This window comes from Amphibalanus amphitrite, unplaced genomic scaffold (assembly GCF_019059575.1).
Source record: "Amphibalanus amphitrite isolate SeventyFive unplaced genomic scaffold, NRLGWU_Aamphi_draft 000533F_arrow, whole genome shotgun sequence".
Classification (NCBI taxonomy): Eukaryota; Metazoa; Arthropoda; class Thecostraca; order Balanomorpha; family Balanidae; genus Amphibalanus; species Amphibalanus amphitrite.
Genome location: NW_024882027.1, coordinates 420,235 through 437,110, shown reverse-complemented (window position 1 = coordinate 437,110; position 16,876 = coordinate 420,235). Strand labels below are relative to the sequence as shown.

The 16,876-nt window shown below is 50.5% G+C and overlaps 1 protein-coding gene across 3 annotated transcripts in view; it reads left to right on the top strand.

Annotated features, from left to right (window-relative positions):
- LOC122393400 (uncharacterized protein CG43867-like) overlaps positions 1–16,876 on the top strand; it is a 54,222-nt gene that overhangs the window by 15,902 nt on the left and 21,444 nt on the right. For 2 of the 3 annotated variants that reach the window (XM_043389355.1, XM_043389356.1), the window contains exons 9-18: positions 360–527; positions 3,870–4,031; positions 4,433–4,603; positions 6,313–6,528; positions 7,523–7,732; positions 10,518–10,756; positions 10,984–11,161; positions 11,487–11,642; positions 12,256–12,495; positions 16,164–16,297. In XM_043389355.1, coding sequence (XP_043245290.1) covers positions 360–527; positions 3,870–4,031; positions 4,433–4,603; positions 6,313–6,528; positions 7,523–7,732; positions 10,518–10,756; positions 10,984–11,161; positions 11,487–11,642; positions 12,256–12,495; positions 16,164–16,297 — 1,874 coding nt within the window. The remainder of the gene's footprint in view (positions 1–359; positions 528–3,869; positions 4,032–4,432; positions 4,604–6,312; positions 6,529–7,522; positions 7,733–10,517; positions 10,757–10,983; positions 11,162–11,486; positions 11,643–12,255; positions 12,496–16,163; positions 16,298–16,876) is intronic. The other variant, XM_043389357.1, reaches the window with a different exon arrangement.

Here is a 16,876-nt window from a genome sequence, read left to right as displayed (position 1 = left end):
CTTCGGCTGTGGCCTTCCGCTTAGCTTTACCTGTGTTTTGCTCAGCGTATCAATGTCTCGGTCGGTGCTGTTATTGGTTCTGCAGCTCCCATGTGGTGACCTGAAATGGAAAACTAAAAGCACACTCCATCTAAAATAGACCGACAGGTCAACATTTCTATAGATCACAATGCTGTCTATTTTGCTTGCTAAACTCATCAACAAATCATAAATCTTCCATTTAACACTTCGCTTGCCATTTTAATCTTACTTTGTTAGCAAAAGCTTCCCTACTTTAACGGATCTATGAACCATAGGATTTCTGATTTCTTACTTCTGACACTGTCTCCCAGTTCTTAACCCATGACCCCCGCCGCCAGCACGACGTGTCTCGTAAGGCTCCGCAGGGCGAGATCAGCCTGGACGAGCGGTGTCGCGTCACCCGCCAGGAGGGAGCGCACACCTTCGAGGTCGGCACGGCCAAAAAGACCATCTACCTGACGGCGGACAACACGAGTACAGTGGACGAATGGGTGCGGGTGCTGCAGGTGAGATTCACGGGTGCAGCATGGGTGCAGAATGGGTGCTGGGTGGGGGGATAGGGTGGGAAGAGTGCTGCCGATATGTTGGGAGTGGCATGGATGCTAGGGGGGGGGGGGCGCCTGGGAAGGTGATATTGTGGGCAGGAGGGTGCTCTGCTCAAAGTTTAGAGACAGTGAGAATGGTCTGCCACCTGTGCTGAGTCTAGTTATGACGTCTGAACTCGATGGCTGATGGATTGAAGGTGTGCAAATAAGTTTTGTGGATAAAAAAGAAATAAGTGATGGAATAGCGAATGGTAAACAACGCAACCAAATAGTTGCTTGGCGGCGGAAGAACGTATTTGAAGTGCTAGGATAACTTGACATTCATGCCCATTGCCTGCTTTATTCCCATTGCGATTGTTCGATCGTGAGTGCTTTTCCTCGCAGCTTATGTGCCGTGACCTGCTTTTGCTGGACGGCCACATACAGGGTTATGTTCAGCTAGTACCTTCCTATCCTTGGGCGCATGTCCCTGTGCCATATTATATCCATCCTAACATTGCATGCACTGTAAGCACCACAAGACCACTAATTCTGCCGCAATTCAAACCGCCGCAGTCTGGTCGGATGGGTCACTAGTTGCTCGAAATGAATGGTCGCGCGCTCATAGGCGTCAATAACGGGTTATCGAGCGGCGACCGGTATGGCGCTGGCTGAGCCTCGCGTAAGCGTTATGGCCCCAATGGGTCGATCGTCGAATGGAGCCATCAAATCAGACTGGATGCCGCTACTGGCTCGTCAGCGACTGTGGAGGGGTTACAGAGTCTACCTTAGTTAAAGAGTGGCTGTAGAGTGTCTCCAATCTGTGGGACAGCTTGATGGAGAGGTTTCAGTAGTGTCTTCCCTATCCAAGGGGGCTATAGTTTGCTATTCCGATATCCATAGGAGTTTCTCCTTCTGATATCTGCAGGCTTCTTATCTCGGATTTAGTTGTCTAGTCTCCCTACCTCAAGTCCGCGACTCACCATGGTAAAGCACCATGGCTTCCTCAGCCCTGCCGGCTGCGGACGGGTGGCCGTGGGGGTGGGAGGCGGCGCCGCCGCCCCATGACAAATGACACATTTGTATTCATGACATTCGGTTTGGGCCGGCCGTCGTCGGAACGGGCCCATATGTTCAGCGGCGCTGCAGCGCTGTTAATATTCCCGCCGGCTGGCCGCCGACTCTGTCGCTGTCCGGACTTCTCTAAAGCTGCCACTGGTGATGGCCCTGTTGGTGCTTAACATGATGGTGCTGATGTTGGTGATTATGATGGTACTGATGCTGTGTCGAGAGGCGCCACAGAAATACTACAACGTTTCCTCTTTCTCGCCTCGGCACGATCCGACCGGTGAGGGTCCTCAGAGCCGATCTGAGTACTGGAAGAGGTAGGAAGTTGTGGGAAGTTCCGGAGTTGTTAGTAAGGTTTCTGGCAAACATAATCCATATGAGGAACTTGATGTTCCTGTGAAAGCTCCGGTGTATTTCTGGACTTGCAAAGTTGCAGAAGTCTGTCAAAGAAACTTTGAGAGGCTGCTATGAGTGGTGCTCGTATTTTTAGACAAGCATCTTTTACGTCACTTCGTTGGTCTCATTTGGCATCGCTTGCGATTCAGTTGCAAATCTTTGGCACATTTTTTGTTCCCATTCCCCGCATCTGAGCACCGCCTACTCAAACTTTCATCTGGCACCATATCGGAGTCCACGTCCGGCGGCGATGGCGTCTCTGACTTTTGTCGGGTGTGCTCATTAGTCACCTTCCAATTCCATTTGGCTCATTAGTCTATTGACGGGCTTCATGTGGCATCTTCTCGCTGAATGGCGCTATTCTCCGCATTTGAGTCCTTTCGCTGAATGGCTATTCTCGTTCTCAGCTTCATCAGATCGATTTAAGATGTTTAGTGAGAACGTCTCGGCTTCGGTCACCGATGCCATGACATCAGTTGTTTTTTTTTTTTTGGCTAGAAGATTAGGAAAAGATATCTCACTTCCGTGCTCACTCCCCTCTTCTCCCATCGCCTCTCCTCGCGTTCCCACCCATCCCATCCCATCGCTTCCTCTCCCATGCCCTCCTCCCCTTCCGGCTTGTCCTTCCCCCTCTCCTCGCCCTCGCTTTCTCCACCCTCTCCGATGCATTGAGATGATCGATCGGCGTGGTCGTGTCGTGTCGTTACGCCCACGGGCCTCCAATACAGCTGGTATGTGACGTAGGACGATCACGTCAACTGATGTCGGCGAGTTACCAGCAGCTGATATTACGTCATTGATATCTGCGTCAGGTCTTCACTGGTTAGCAGCAGCTGATGTGCCGTCAGTTTCGTACGTTTCCTGATGTTTCGAGAGGGCCAAGGAGACCTCTGCTGGGAAAGTGACTGCTAACCCACGTTCATTATGTGAATTATGTTGCTGTGCTTGTCAAGTAGTTTTCCACAGATGGTCATGTCCCGTGCTTTTGAGTCAAACGGATGCTGGCATTTCGTAATCGGTGGGAATGTTTCAAGATCTAACATTATCGGTTGCTAAGTTGGGCTATGTTTGCTATGTGTCACCTAGTTTTTCGGTACGAATTAGATGTATGGACCATCGTGAAATGGTTGCATGTTGTATCTTGGAAACCAGCGGAAATGAAAACTGTCTTAGATTGATGCTCTAAGCCTTCGGTTATTGGTTGTCAAATGAAAGCCATATAAAAATGATGCAATTTGAAGAGTTGATTAGCGTAGTTAAGTACATTTTACAGCATAATTGATTGCCAAGCAGCTGCACATGTTGAATTTCTCAGTGTCTCGCTGGAAGGAACTTGGAAAGGAACATTTATCTGAACACGTCATTTTTTGCGGGCTGGGTAGCAGGCCTAGCAGCATTCGTCACAAAACTGAAGTCGACATGTTTGTCCCGAAGAGAATGGGCCTGGGAAATATCACTTGTATTGGTTTCCGTCAAGTGCTATTTGCCGCGAGTCGAAACTAAACGCTGTTGCTGAATTCCAATAATGGCTCTGCTAGGTATACCAATCGATGACATTAATCGATGGCAAACGGAGATGGTGTTTGGCTGAAATCGCATTAGGATTCAGGTGTTTTCCGGATGGGTTCCATTAATGCGATAATCACTCTCAATCAGGGATTACCGAATTTGTATTATGGATACCGACATAATAGATATTCGGTTATCTCTGTTAGGCATTGATATGCAATATGATTCCCACATGGGCTAGTAAGCGATATCCTACCTTAAATATGTCATGCTCAACATGCTTCACCCGTAGATACGCTTCGCGGCGTGACCTGACCTGACTGTGACCTCCCGCTGTACTCGTGTCTCCAGAACGTCCTGCGCCGAAACGCCGCTCATCTGCTGCTCAGCCGCGAAGACTGCAGCTCTACAATCCAAGGCTGGCTGACAAAGGTGAAAAACGGCCACTCTAAGCGCTGCTGGTGCGTCCTCGTGGGAAAGATGCTGCTCTACTTCAAAACTCCCAACGACACGGTGAGAATCGAGCGAAATTTGTGCCGGCTGGAATACCGATTACATAGAATGTTCTATTTATTGATTGGAGACCGAGACGTGGGTGGTTTAGGGTTGGGCTGCAGGTGTCCTCTTCTCCATATGATATGATCATCGATAGTTTGTCAGAGTGTTCTCTTTTACTTATTGTCTATGCTATGTTTAGCATCACAAATGTGCAGAGAAAGGGCTTTGCATTTGCAAAATGGAAGTTTGACTTAGCTCAAGCTTTAATTGAAATTTGATTGAAGTAGTATCCGCTTAGCGATTATGTGATCATTTAACCATTAGGTATAACGCGACCTCTGTGACCCGGCCTGACTGTGTGACCTCAGTCGCGCAGCTACATCTTACCTTGAGCTCCGACCTCTCCCCACTCTCAGGTGGCGTCCGGCCAGATCAACATGCGCGACTGCCGCGTTGAGGAGGTGTCTCACATCACCGACTCGGACGAAGACTCTGACACGCCGCCGCAGACTGCTGACCTGACTGTGGGCGTGTTCCCCAGCCACCAGAGTCCCACCTACTTCATCATGGCCAACAAGGGAGACAAGGCAAGTCATCGACGGGGGACGGAGGTCGGTATGAGGAGTTGTCGTGGAACACTTCCTTGGTCTGGTACTGGATTTGGATTGATAAGGGAAGTACTTTTAGAACCAACCAAACCAGTGGATTAGGCCTACAATTGCATTGCAAATCGTTCAAGAATATTGTACTGAAACAGGTTTTTGTTTGTGATTTTTTCAGAGTAAGTCTAGACGCTAACGCTTACAGTATGCTCAACGGTCACCCTGTCAACGGTCAACAGTCACCCCAGTATGCTCAACGGTCTTGTGAACTGCTCTCGGCATGTCCGTGCGTGTCATCTAGCAGTGTTGTGAACAGCTGAACACCTCCAGCAGGAGCGGTAGTTCATACTCGCCGCCGTGCTCCTACGTCTCTCTCAGTGTGGTTACATCATCTCATCTCTCCGTCTCCCGGCCTGCGGAACGTGTGACGACACTCCCTCCCTCCCGCCGACCCGTAAAGGCCGCCGTCCACTGCGACGGAATTCCGTCCGGAGTCCGTCCGGAATGTCGCCGCACGCTGGCCGCATCCGGTCCGGATGCGGTCCGGATGCGGAGAGCTAATAAATGTTTCCTATCACTCATTACCAAATAAAATATTGCAAGTAACCAGCAGCGAATACTCTTGCCATTCTAAGGAAATAATGTTCACTAACTTCATGATGATCGAGTTCCAATTCTTCGTACAATTCACAATGTTTGACTCCGATACGGCCCCAAACCACGTCTGTTCCGGACGTTCCGGATGCGTTTTCCGCAGAAAAGTTCAACGCGTCGGACATCACTCTTCCGTCTCCGTAGCAACCGCATCCGAAACGCATGCGGAGAGCTGACGGAAAATCAACAGCTGATTGCCGTTCGGATGCGGTCCGGACGGAGCGCACACGATTTCCGTACGGACCGGATGCGCCCATAGGGTTCTGTGTTAAATTCCGTACGGACCGCACGCGTTCCGCACAGTGGACGGCGGCCTTAATAGTCTCCATCGGAGAGTGATGGCTCTCCCGCCGCAGAGCCGGGCTTTCCCTGCAGTGTCTGCTGGGTTCCTCCGTGGAATATTGTGTGGACCGGGGTGTCTCGGGCTGTGTCTGAAGACGTGTCTCAGAGTTGTTTCAGGATCCTTAGACACCTTAGAATCAGCGGTCTTGCAATATCTTCTGCTTTGTGTTTACTGTCAAGTTAAACTGTCTAAGTGTACCTCACCTCTCTCATGCCCTCGTCTAGCTGTACTTGACTAGCAGCTGTTCCCCGCCACTATCAGTGACTTCTCTGTCCCTCCCGCAGTAGGACTAGTGGCTGTCTTTCGTCCCCATCTACCGCCATGTTCTCACCGTTTCTCTATTACAGGACCAGTGGCTGTACCACCTCACTGTGGTATCGGGTGGCGGAGGGTAGTAGTACCCACCACCCTAACCCCCGTCCCCCTTATTACAGGACCAGTGGCTGTACCACCTGACGGTAGCTTCGGGCGGCGGAGGGTAGAAGTACCCACTACCCTAACCCCCGTCCCCCTTATTACAGGACCAGTGGCTGTACCATCTGACGGTAGCTTCGGGCGGCGGAGGGTAGAAGTACCCACTACCCTAACCCCCGTCCCCCTGTTACAGGACCAGTGGCTGTATGTACCACCTGACCGTGGTCTCGGGCGGCGGAGGGTAGCAGTACCCACCACCCTAACCCCCGTCCCCCTGTTACAGGACCAGTGGCTGTACCACCTGACCGTGGTCTCGGGCGGCGGAGGCGCGGCCGGTACCCAGTTCGAACAGATGGTTCAGCGGCTGATGGAGCTGGACGGGGACTCGGAGTGTGTGCTGTGGCGACACCCGCTGCTGCTACACGCCAAGGAGCCGCCCCAGCAGCCACACACCACCATGCCGGAGGCGCTGCACGCCGAGGCCGCCAAACTGTTCAAGGTAGGAGGTGTCGCGAGTCTGATGCCCGCTTGGAGTATTGGATGGTTGCTGATGAAAAATGATTAGGTAGGGTTTCGATCAAGTTTACTGTTTACGAAATCAATTAGAAGCTCGATATGATTGAGTGCATCAGTGGCCTTGTTAATGTCCTATTTACTCTTTTTGTTAGATTCCGCAGAAAGATAGCTAAGTTCAACCCGCGATGTTCTTACCACGCTTTTTTCGTAGAGCTTAGTATTTCGACCACATAGTGTCTTGTTCTTTTTTACCAAACTTCATCGCTAATTTCTTGTTTACGTTTTGGCGGCGCTGTTTTTACGTTCTTTCTGCGTTGTGGGAGTGGTGTGCAGAGTAACATTTGTGTCTAACTTGCTACTTTGTTGGTGCCAACTTGGGGCCGACTGACCAGACCGACTTTGTCTGCTGAGTTAGTGGCGACCAGACCCTACTGGCGTCAACAGAACTTCGAGCACAGTACTGCGGGGCGCGAAATGCGATTTAGGACATTGCTGTCATTAATTTTGTGAGATATTTCTGACGGGCTGGTATGACGGTCATCATTTCTATGAGATATTTCTTATAGTTTCTTATGGAAGCCACTGTTTTCGTCGAAAATCTCCGGTTGGTTTAAAAAGCCACCCATGCTCACATAGATCAACACCCATTTGCCAAAATAATCAACAGTCTGAAACTGTTCGTGTCAGCTCTGGCCCATTGTCAGCGAAACTGATAGCCACATGTGTGTCGCTACCACAATGTTGCGCCGTTTTTGCCAGCTTCTCTGATCCCTCCGACAGTCTGAGCTGAGTCTACCCTCTAGGAGACCTCCCCCGGCCTGTCCAGGCAGTCGGTGTTAATGCTACATAACCTTCCCTTTCTATTATCTCGCTCTCGACAGCCAATGTCTCATCTAACACCTCACGCCCTCCCCTTGTCTCGTCAGTCAGTGGCAGTGCCTCTTTAAACACCTAACGCCCTCCCCTTGTCTCCACAGTCTGTTCAGCTGTTTGCCTCTGTGCTGGTCGACTCGGCCGGTATCGACTACCACGTGGCGCTGGCGCAGAACGCCCTGCAGCTCTGCTGCGAGCGCACGGAGCTGCAGGACGAGCTGCTGGCAGTGCTGGCCCGGCAGACGGCACGTCACGTCCACCAGCGACTGGGCGTGCAGGTAGGACGCGCCGTCACCAAGATAAAACACTCGAGCGTAAGTGTGGGGGAGGGTGGAGAGCCGGGGCGCCAATCGTCGAACTGGGCCCGGGGGAGGATGGGGTGACACCGTCGAAATTGGCGGAGTCTAAGCACTTAACCGTACTGAACGCTGCCTCATCATGGTCAGTGCCTACTGCCCATGTCGACTTTTGCTCACTCCAAAACAACGTGACTGAATTTTGACCTATTACGTTTTTAATGCATTGCCTATCCAAAAATACCGCCTATAGTTATATAAACTTTAACCCTCGCCCGCACATGCCATTTTCCCATCCTAGAACGCACATGGGGGGGGGGGGTGGTTGCCACCCCCCCCCCCCCCGCGCCATTTCGTTCCTGTTGGAGATAGAGCTTAGCAGTAAAGACCAAAAAGATTCTTTGGGAAGAGACGAATCCAATGATACCCAGTTTTACCTTCTCAGGTCAGTCATTGACCTTCCAGGTCAGGTCAAACTAAAAAATGTTGCTGTTTTGGGTCATTGTTGGATATCAAGTGCGCTGCGTATCAAATACCGATGACGATGCTGTTTTCTGGTGCCAAGCCAGCTAGAATCTCTTTGACACACTATCCGACCATAATTTTGCTGCTGAGGTCATTTCAGGTCAAGTTAGGTCAAGGTCAATTATATGTGTTTGTATGTCTGTGTGTGTCTGTGTGTATACTGATGTGTGCACCGATTGTTTTTGGGTTCATATCACATGAAATCATGATCTGAGAAGCTTTTACCAAAAATGCAGTCAAAAAACTTCACAAAAAGTAAATTTAGCTTGCCTAAAACGCAATTATCTTAGATGACCTAGGTTGACCTTGACCCTGACCTTGACCCCTGTACATCGTCGAACAACATGTTCCATGATAGGTGGGAGGTAAGACTGGCAAAAAAGGCCGAAATCAGGGTGTCAAAAGCTCACAAGGCCCATGGCAAACGCAAGATGTTGAGAATTGGCCATTTGGGTCATGACATGACCTGAAAAACAAGGTCATATCTCCGAAACCAAAAATCACAGAAACTTGAAATTTTCAGTGGACATCAAGAAAGGATAGACGAGCAGCTATACGAAAAATCAGCCTTCTAGCTCTAAAAATGTTGAGTGCAGAGCAGAAAGACTGCCTGGGGGGGGTGGCAACCACCCCCCCCCCCCATGTGCGGGCGAGGGTTAATTCATTCGAGAATACCCGGGTCGAAATACAAATATGCTCTCATTCAGCCATTTCATCGTTTGAATACTTTTATTCTTCTGCTTTCTATCGCTCTTATCAGTTATCGTGCATGCGAGGTTAGACTGGCGATAGAAGTACGACCCAGGTAGATGTATTTTATTTTCTTTGCATCACAGCTGTTTTGTTATTTAGCTGTGCTGCCCAGCCCAAGGCCCTGCCTCATTTTCATGTCTCGTAGCTGCAGGTGTGCAATGGCATATACACCGACCGCATAGCAGCTTTACAGTTATTTACGAAGCTCTCCCATTGTATTGTGATGCACAGACTGTTTGAATACCCGACAGTCAGTGCTCTCATTTCTAGATTTCCCCTCATTGTTGTCGCCTTGGGCTTCTATGTAATGCTGAATGTTGAATGTAGTTGATGGGGCGTTATATTTGGTTTCATTTCTCAGCTACAGTATGCTTGTTCCCTCTGCAATTTTGCACTCATTTCTCGACGATTGGCGCCCCTTTTCTGTGTTTAGGCGACTGGAGACATTTTCATTCGCAAATATATGTACATCCTAAAATTGAGATATATTTATGGCTGCCTAATCAATGGGTTTGTCGCTTATTTTCTCCAGAAAAGTCTCCAGTCGCCTTTTTACCATTGCTATGTGAAATGGTATGATTTGCCTCAGCTCAATGTTTCCTTTGTTCGCTCTTGGGCCGATGTTTAGCAGTCGGTAGTTGCGGATTGCGCTGCCACCCTGTATGTGCTGCTCCGTATGTGCGCGATATGTGCTATAGATGTGCTCTATGCTGCGGTTGGGCTGCGCTGTATGTATATAGAGGTCGTTCAGCTGTACCTCTCAGACCTACAGACCACTGCTGCTGCCCGGGTTTGGTGGAGACTGTCGTCTCGTCCTGACTGGACAGTATCGAACACGGTAACACACAGGTCACGATAACACAGTACTTCATAGTTCAGAACAACTGGTGCCAATAATCCAGTTTAGTACAGGTTATCGAGTACTGTAACACAACGGGCAATGCGAACTTCTAGACACACACACACAGTTTGACAGCCTTGAGTGTCGTGCCAAATTGTCACATTCATAAAACACACGGAAATTGGATAGCCACTGTTATGAACGTTAGTGGACAGTCGTTGGCCGGTCCATCATCAATTGAGCCAGCGTCTGGGGACTCGGTCGGTTCAATGGACGGGACTGGATGCTGACCCTCCCTGGTCAGTGTTCAGTCCTCAGACGAGCTGTATGTACTCGTTTCGGGGACAGGGGAGCTGACAATGGCGATTCATTTGGGTGAGTGTGGTTTGATGTAAGACGGAGCCGTGTGCGGTTTTGTGTTTTAAGAATTGACCTGTAGGGCCAAAAGTACTGCCGTGTAGCTATTCTGCACTTCAGGAAGGACGTTAGGTATTAGGTTTCATCATTCCTCTGGATTATGTAGTGTCCGGGACTCCGGCGTCACGTGTCCGTGCTTCCTCTTGCGGATGTTTATCCATTCGTCTTGTGCTGTGGCCAGAAATAATTATAGGGGGCTCTCGTCTAAAGTTCGGCGTCAACACTTTCCCTCCTCATCTCTCACTCTATCTCTCCCCGTTTACACAGAACCTGCTGCTGTGCGCCACCCAGTCTCTGTTCCTGTGCGACTCGTCGGGCGGCAAGCCGTCGGCGGCCCAGACCCAGGCCGCCATGCTGGCGGCGGCTGACAGCAAGTCCAACCCTGCGCCGCACGTCTTCGTACAGACGTGGCAGCTCCTGGCGCTGGCCGTCAGCCTGTTCGTGCCCAAAAACAACAAACTGCTCTGGTATCTGAAACTGCATCTGCAGCGGCACGCCGATCCAAAGTGAGTCGGGGAGAGAAGATACATGCTGGTTATATAATTTTCGCCACAGCTTTTACGCCTCCTTCTTGTCGATGCATTCCGTCATGTTGTCTGAAAGTGGTAGCTCGAGTTGTATGCTGACCTTCGCGAACTTCTTCTGATTCTGACTACAGGTCATGTCTCACTGACGTATATTGACCTTGACCTCGACATGTTACGTTTTGCTTACCCGCCTGACTTTTCTACAGGACCGAGACGGGCAAGTACGCCGCCTACTGTCAGCGGGCACTGGAGCGGTCCTTAGAGAAGGGCGGCCGGCAGGCGCGGCCCAGTCGCATGGAGGTGCTGTCGATACTGCTGAAGAACCCGTACCACCACTCGCTGCCGCACGCCATCCCGGTGCACTTCCTCAACAACACGTACCAGGTGACTGACCCGGTGGCGAAAGGGAGTAGAGGGAATGCATGTTGAGTGGAGTGGTGAGTTGTGATAATGCGAGGGCGTGCGGTGGGACTGTAGAGACCGTGTATGTCAGTAAAGCAGTGTCAAATTTAGGAATGTTTTACATAAAATTTGACTTTATGGCTAGCCAGGCCAGTTCACCATTGTCGTGCTTATCTCCAGTGAAAGAAACTTGAGTTTACGCATCAATGGCACTACATTTGTGGTGATCTTAGCACTAGCATCAAGTTTCATTTGAGTTCGACCTCAGCGCCACCCTTTAACCACTACTTCCCTCCCCCGCCGCCAGGTGGTGGGTTTCGACGGCTCGACGACGGTCGGCGAGTTCGTCCAGACGCTGAACCAAGAGATCGGCTGCCGGGACGTGTCCCAGTCGGGTATGGCGCTCTACTCGGACGATCCGTTTCAGCCTGATCAGCGACACCTCCTGCAGACAGATGCCAAGGTGCGGACACCGGGCAGTGGGACTGCCGAACGCTGTTCACTGGGTATTCGCGTCTACTGAACAGTCTCGATGGCCACTCGGTGTCTGTCGGGCACTCGGGCGCCAGACACTCAAATGGAGTGACATTCATGGCGTAGTCAGATGGTTTGAGCTGATTCACTGAATGGTATAAGGAATATTGTGTTTCTCTTGTTTGTGCAGCGCTGATTTTAGGTTCTGAATCGTGGTTTGTGTATTTGTAGTGCTAAGCAGGGAGTAGGCACACAGTTTGCCACCTTTCGGTATTTATGGCGCCACCTAGGTCCAAAATCGAGCTAATGTCAAGCTAGTTTATTAGCTACTTCGCTTTGGACAGGCCGCGCTATCTATCGCATGTACTTTTTCTGTTCCTCAGTGCTCATGTGTTTTCCTCAAGTTTAACATGTAACGGAAGCTCATTTGGCCAAGTGACGACCCAGCTCTTTGAGCTCTTGTTAGTTAAAAAAAGAAATGCCATTGCTAGTTGTCATAAGCTACAGCCGCGACTTTCAGCTCCCATGTTCTGGTATCCAACCGATTGAAAATAGAGCACCTTAGCTTCTACACTGACCCCCCCCCCCCCCCTCCTCGACAGCTCTGTGACGTCATATCTCGCTGGGAGACAGCCCTGCGCGAGAAGGGCTCCGGAAAGTTCGAGAACACCCGGGTGATCCAGCTGTCCTACCGGTCTCGGCTGTACTGGCGTCAGTCAGTGAAGGGGGAGACGGACCGGGAGCGTCTGCTGCACGTCTACCAGACCAGTCAGATGGTCTCCAGCGGTCTGTTCCCGCTGACCACCGAACTGGCGCTGGAGCTGGCCGCCCTCATGGCTCAGGTAAGGGGTCGAGGGAGGGGAGAGCAAGGGTGCTGGCCGCCCTCATGGCTCAGGTAAGGGGAGGGAAGGGGTGGGGAGCTGGCCGCCCTCATGGCTCAGGTAGGGGGATGGGAGGGGAGAGGATGGGAGGGAGCTTGCGGACCCCATGACTGGAAAGGAGATGGGAGGGAGGAGAGCAATGGGGAGCTGACCGCCCTTGTGACTTAGGTAGACAGGGGAGGGATAGGAAAGGGGAGCAGATCGTTCTCAGTGTCCAGGCACAAAAAGGGGGAATGAGAGTAGGGGAGTGACCCTCATGATGTAAGGTAGAGTATGGGAGGGGGAGCTGGCCATTAGTGGTTACCCTGTAGAGGAAATGAGAGGGAAAGGGACTTGAAGCTTGATATTTTCTTGGCCCAGTTAAGGGGTACGAGGCAGCGAGAGGGGAGGTGGGAATGGCGGAAGCGATTGCGGACTCGGCAGCGGTAGAAGTTAGTAGGGTGTGGCAGGAAAAGCTAACGTCACCCAGTCTGGGAATGGGAGTAAGTACAGGTCTTTTGCGGGCGTTTATCACAGTTTGACACAGTCACGGCGTGGATTTACAGCAAATGTGGCAAATGGTATGGTATAAAACTTCCCGGTGATTAAACATTCGCTTACAGATAATTTCACTCCGTCTATTGTCCGCTCTATTCAGGTCAATGTCGTTTTTTTTTTTAAAGTTAGTATCGCATTGCTCTATAGCCCGTGTAATGAGGTACGAAGGTTGACACTGCGGTGAACCTCGGTTATCCGACCCTGATGTAGGTAGTAGTGACCGGTTCCCCCGGTTCCAACGTAGTTGACAGCGTTCGCTAGTGGAAACTGCGCGCTGCCATGAGAGCAGGCGAGGTGGGAGGTCGAATTCCCAAGGCTCTTCCCTGGAAATGGATGTCAGTTGAAGTAAGAAATGGCGTGCACTGGGGATCTGAGCTGGTGTAGGTGGCTGGTTTTATCCCTTGGTGCCGAATTAGTGTTCGTCTAGACCCTCCCTGCCCTCTGGCGAGCGGTTCGGTGGTGTCCTTTCTATTCCCTCATGAACGGATCAGCAAGAGCTGTCCAGCTGTCTCGTCAACAATTTGACTATGTTCTTCCTATCCTTCAGTAAACGGTTTGGTGATAGGTTAGATTTCAGCGGCGGAAGTGGATTATGTTTTTACAATGCCGCTGCGTATACCAGACACATGTTGCCGGTAATATGCAGGGTGATGCTAACATTCATGTACATTATACATTGTATATTGTACATCGTACATACAACTAACAGCACTTCTACGGTTATCCGTGTCATCTTCCTTGTAATGGCAATTAGTAATGCGTTCGGTTCTCAGAAAACGGGCATTCTGTGCTGATATCATTGCCTTGTATTATAATTGTTTTATGGCCGTTAATGACAAAAACAGCGCTAAACGCTAACCCGTCCCTGACGCTAGCGACCTTAGCCGATTCATGGGAACCGGCTCAGTGATCTGCGTCAATTAGGCTGACACAGTGGTCGGCTGCCACTGATCGCTCCCGTCCGGTTTCACACGCTCGCTGGTTCCGGGGACGCGGCTGTGACAGGGACTGAAGCGTGAACCTGACCCACCTATAACCGGGCCAGTCAGTGGGGCGGTATACTGTGCGTTCCGGGGCGGGGCGGGATGGTTGTATCGGTACTGCGCCCATTGCGTTACAGTTGAAACGAGGGTAATCATGACTTCATGTCAGCATTGGGTGGTTGGTGATGAGTTAAGCTCATCTTTACCTCGTTGGCAGTGCGAATTATGGGCCAGGTCAGGGTCAGGTCAAGGTGGGGATTAACAGAGGACCATGAGGTCACTTGATGAGGTAGGTTGGCTCTATGAGTCACGTGATTCCCCCCCCCCCCCCCCTCCCGAGTCGTCCGTTTCACACGCGGGTTTGTGCTACAATAATGACACATTGTTCCTGGGCGCTATACGAAGCCATTCATAGGACATGGCTCACCTGATTGGCCGAGGAAATTTGCTGTTCGTTCTCTTCCTCTTCCCATTCACCTTCCTCTCTGGGCATTCAATCAAACAACAATCGCTCTTTCTTCTGAACAGAGCCAAAAGAATTGTACGTGTGCCTGAGTGATAATTCATGTTTCCGTAAACGACTGGTGTCTGAGGCGATTGGCATCGTTTTTGTGTGTTTGTGTTATCGGAACAATACATGGGAAAACAGACTCTGCCGCCGGCTGATAGAGCAGGTGATTAAGGTTGATAAGTTTTGGCATCTGTCAAAATATGCGCTTCAAGGAAGGTCAGGGGATTCTCCCTGTTCCATTATGCATTGTGAGGGGCGCTGAATACACAGGTCTTAATTACGGAAGATGGTGACTAATTTGTGACTAATCTAATCTACAGACGCAGCTTGTTGGTGTTTTCTTCTTCTTTTTTTTTTCTTTTTATCGGGAGTCACAGTGACGGCGGCTTGCGGTGGTGGGGCTTCAAAACACCGCCCGCGGACCGCCCCTGAGGCCCCGTCGGCTTAGGCAGCCTGTTCCCGCACCCGGCTGGGCTTCGCTCGCCCCCTTGTGGTGGCCAAAGCCGATTGTGGCCACCGTGGGGCTTCGCGTTTTTTTTTTTTCGTGCGTGTCCGAAAACGTGACTGCGTGTCGCGTGAGTATGTGAAGGGAACTATGCCGAACTAACGACGCTATTATAGACAGTAAACACAGCGCTGGATACGGAGAAGAACTTTTCGCAGCTGGAAGCGATGATTGTCTTGAGGGATATTTTTCCAATTTTTATGCTTAATTTTGTTTTGTGTGGCTGATAAGAATAGATACAAAGATAGCTATTGTGATGTCTGTTCCTCTTCCTTAATTGACAAAGATATTCTTATTTTAAAAGTGAGTGATGCGAATGTCTTTATGCTGATGATAATGAGCCATTGTGGTCGTGTTGGTGGCCATTATTCAGTCGTCGAGGAACTCTCCTCCCCAAAAACGTCGGTCTATGTTAATCAGCTGCGAGGTAAATCAATGTTTATCTGGAACCCCCGGCTGCCTGTTCGGTAAAGCTGCCCTTGGGCGTGCCTTGTTCCAATCGGCCGCTCATTTTCCGTACGTCGCTGGATGATTATTCATTATACATTCGGCGAAGGAGTGATGGACGCGTTTTCCCCAGCGATCACTCATTCCTACCCGTCGATCAATTGTGGAACTGTTCCGCCCGATTGGCTCCGATGGCTCCTTTAGCGACCGTGTCCACCCGCTGTATGCGGCCGAGACAGACCCCCTGAATGGAGTATTGTTTACAGCCGCCCGCATTGTGAGACCAACTGTGCATTGTGTGCCGGTGAGCGGAGTATTGTGTGCGGTTTTCTGGCCGGAACCAGACGGCCTGTTTCTGGTTTGGAGATGTTGGGTTACGGACCGAGTATTCGTATCCTCCGTTTATCTGACTTTGTCTCGGTTTGAGAAGCATCCGTTGTTTTTACCGCTTCTGGTTTCTGAGTACTATGACCTCATATTCATCGGCAGAATTTCGCGAGCACAGGAAAAAGCATGTAATGACGGGTTATCGTGTCCTTTTTTGTTTCACCCATGACTCTTCAGTATTCACAGCTTCCTGTAACCCAGATCAATCTATCATCCCCCTGACTAACCCTCAGGCTAACATTTAATCCTCTGTTTTCAGATTGACCTGGGCGACTACACGGCTGAGCGCGCCCGCGGCTCGGCAGCCTCGGTCAACCATCACCAGGTGGAGAGGTGCCTGGAGAGATTCTTCCCGCATCGGTACCGCGAGAGGTGCAGCCAGGACGAGCGCAGGTCAGTCGCCAACAGTGGGGTCACTTAACCCTATTCCTGGCGGGGGGGCCTCAGGAGCCCCCCCCCTGAGGTTTTTTGGTTATATCTCCCAAACGCGTTGAGCTAGGAAGCTCAAATTTTCTGACTTTTCCTAAAAGGCTTCTACGCAACATGTCTGAAAATTTTGAGTTGATCTGACCTCAGGTCAGGTCACCAGAGGCGGTTTGGTGACGCTACCTCAGAAAAGTTTGCAATCACGCCAGAGCTAGAGTTTTTGACCGATCAATTTCTTCTCTTCAGGGTTTAGTTAGGGTACCATTATGTGCAATTTGTATATCTCGGAATTTTGATATCGGTGACCTAAGGTCAGGTCAATTTCGCGACCTGCCCATTATAAGTCAATGGGGGAAAAATCAACTCCCTGTTTTTACCACTAAAGCGGGTCGGAATGGCCCCATATACCATACATGACTTCATATACGATCAACCTTCACTACCTTGAGGTCTGTTTTGCTGTTGGGCAGCTGTGAGGTCATGTGACGTCATCAAAGGTCACCAAAGGTTTTTGGCCAATAACTCCGTACAGGAACAAGATACAGA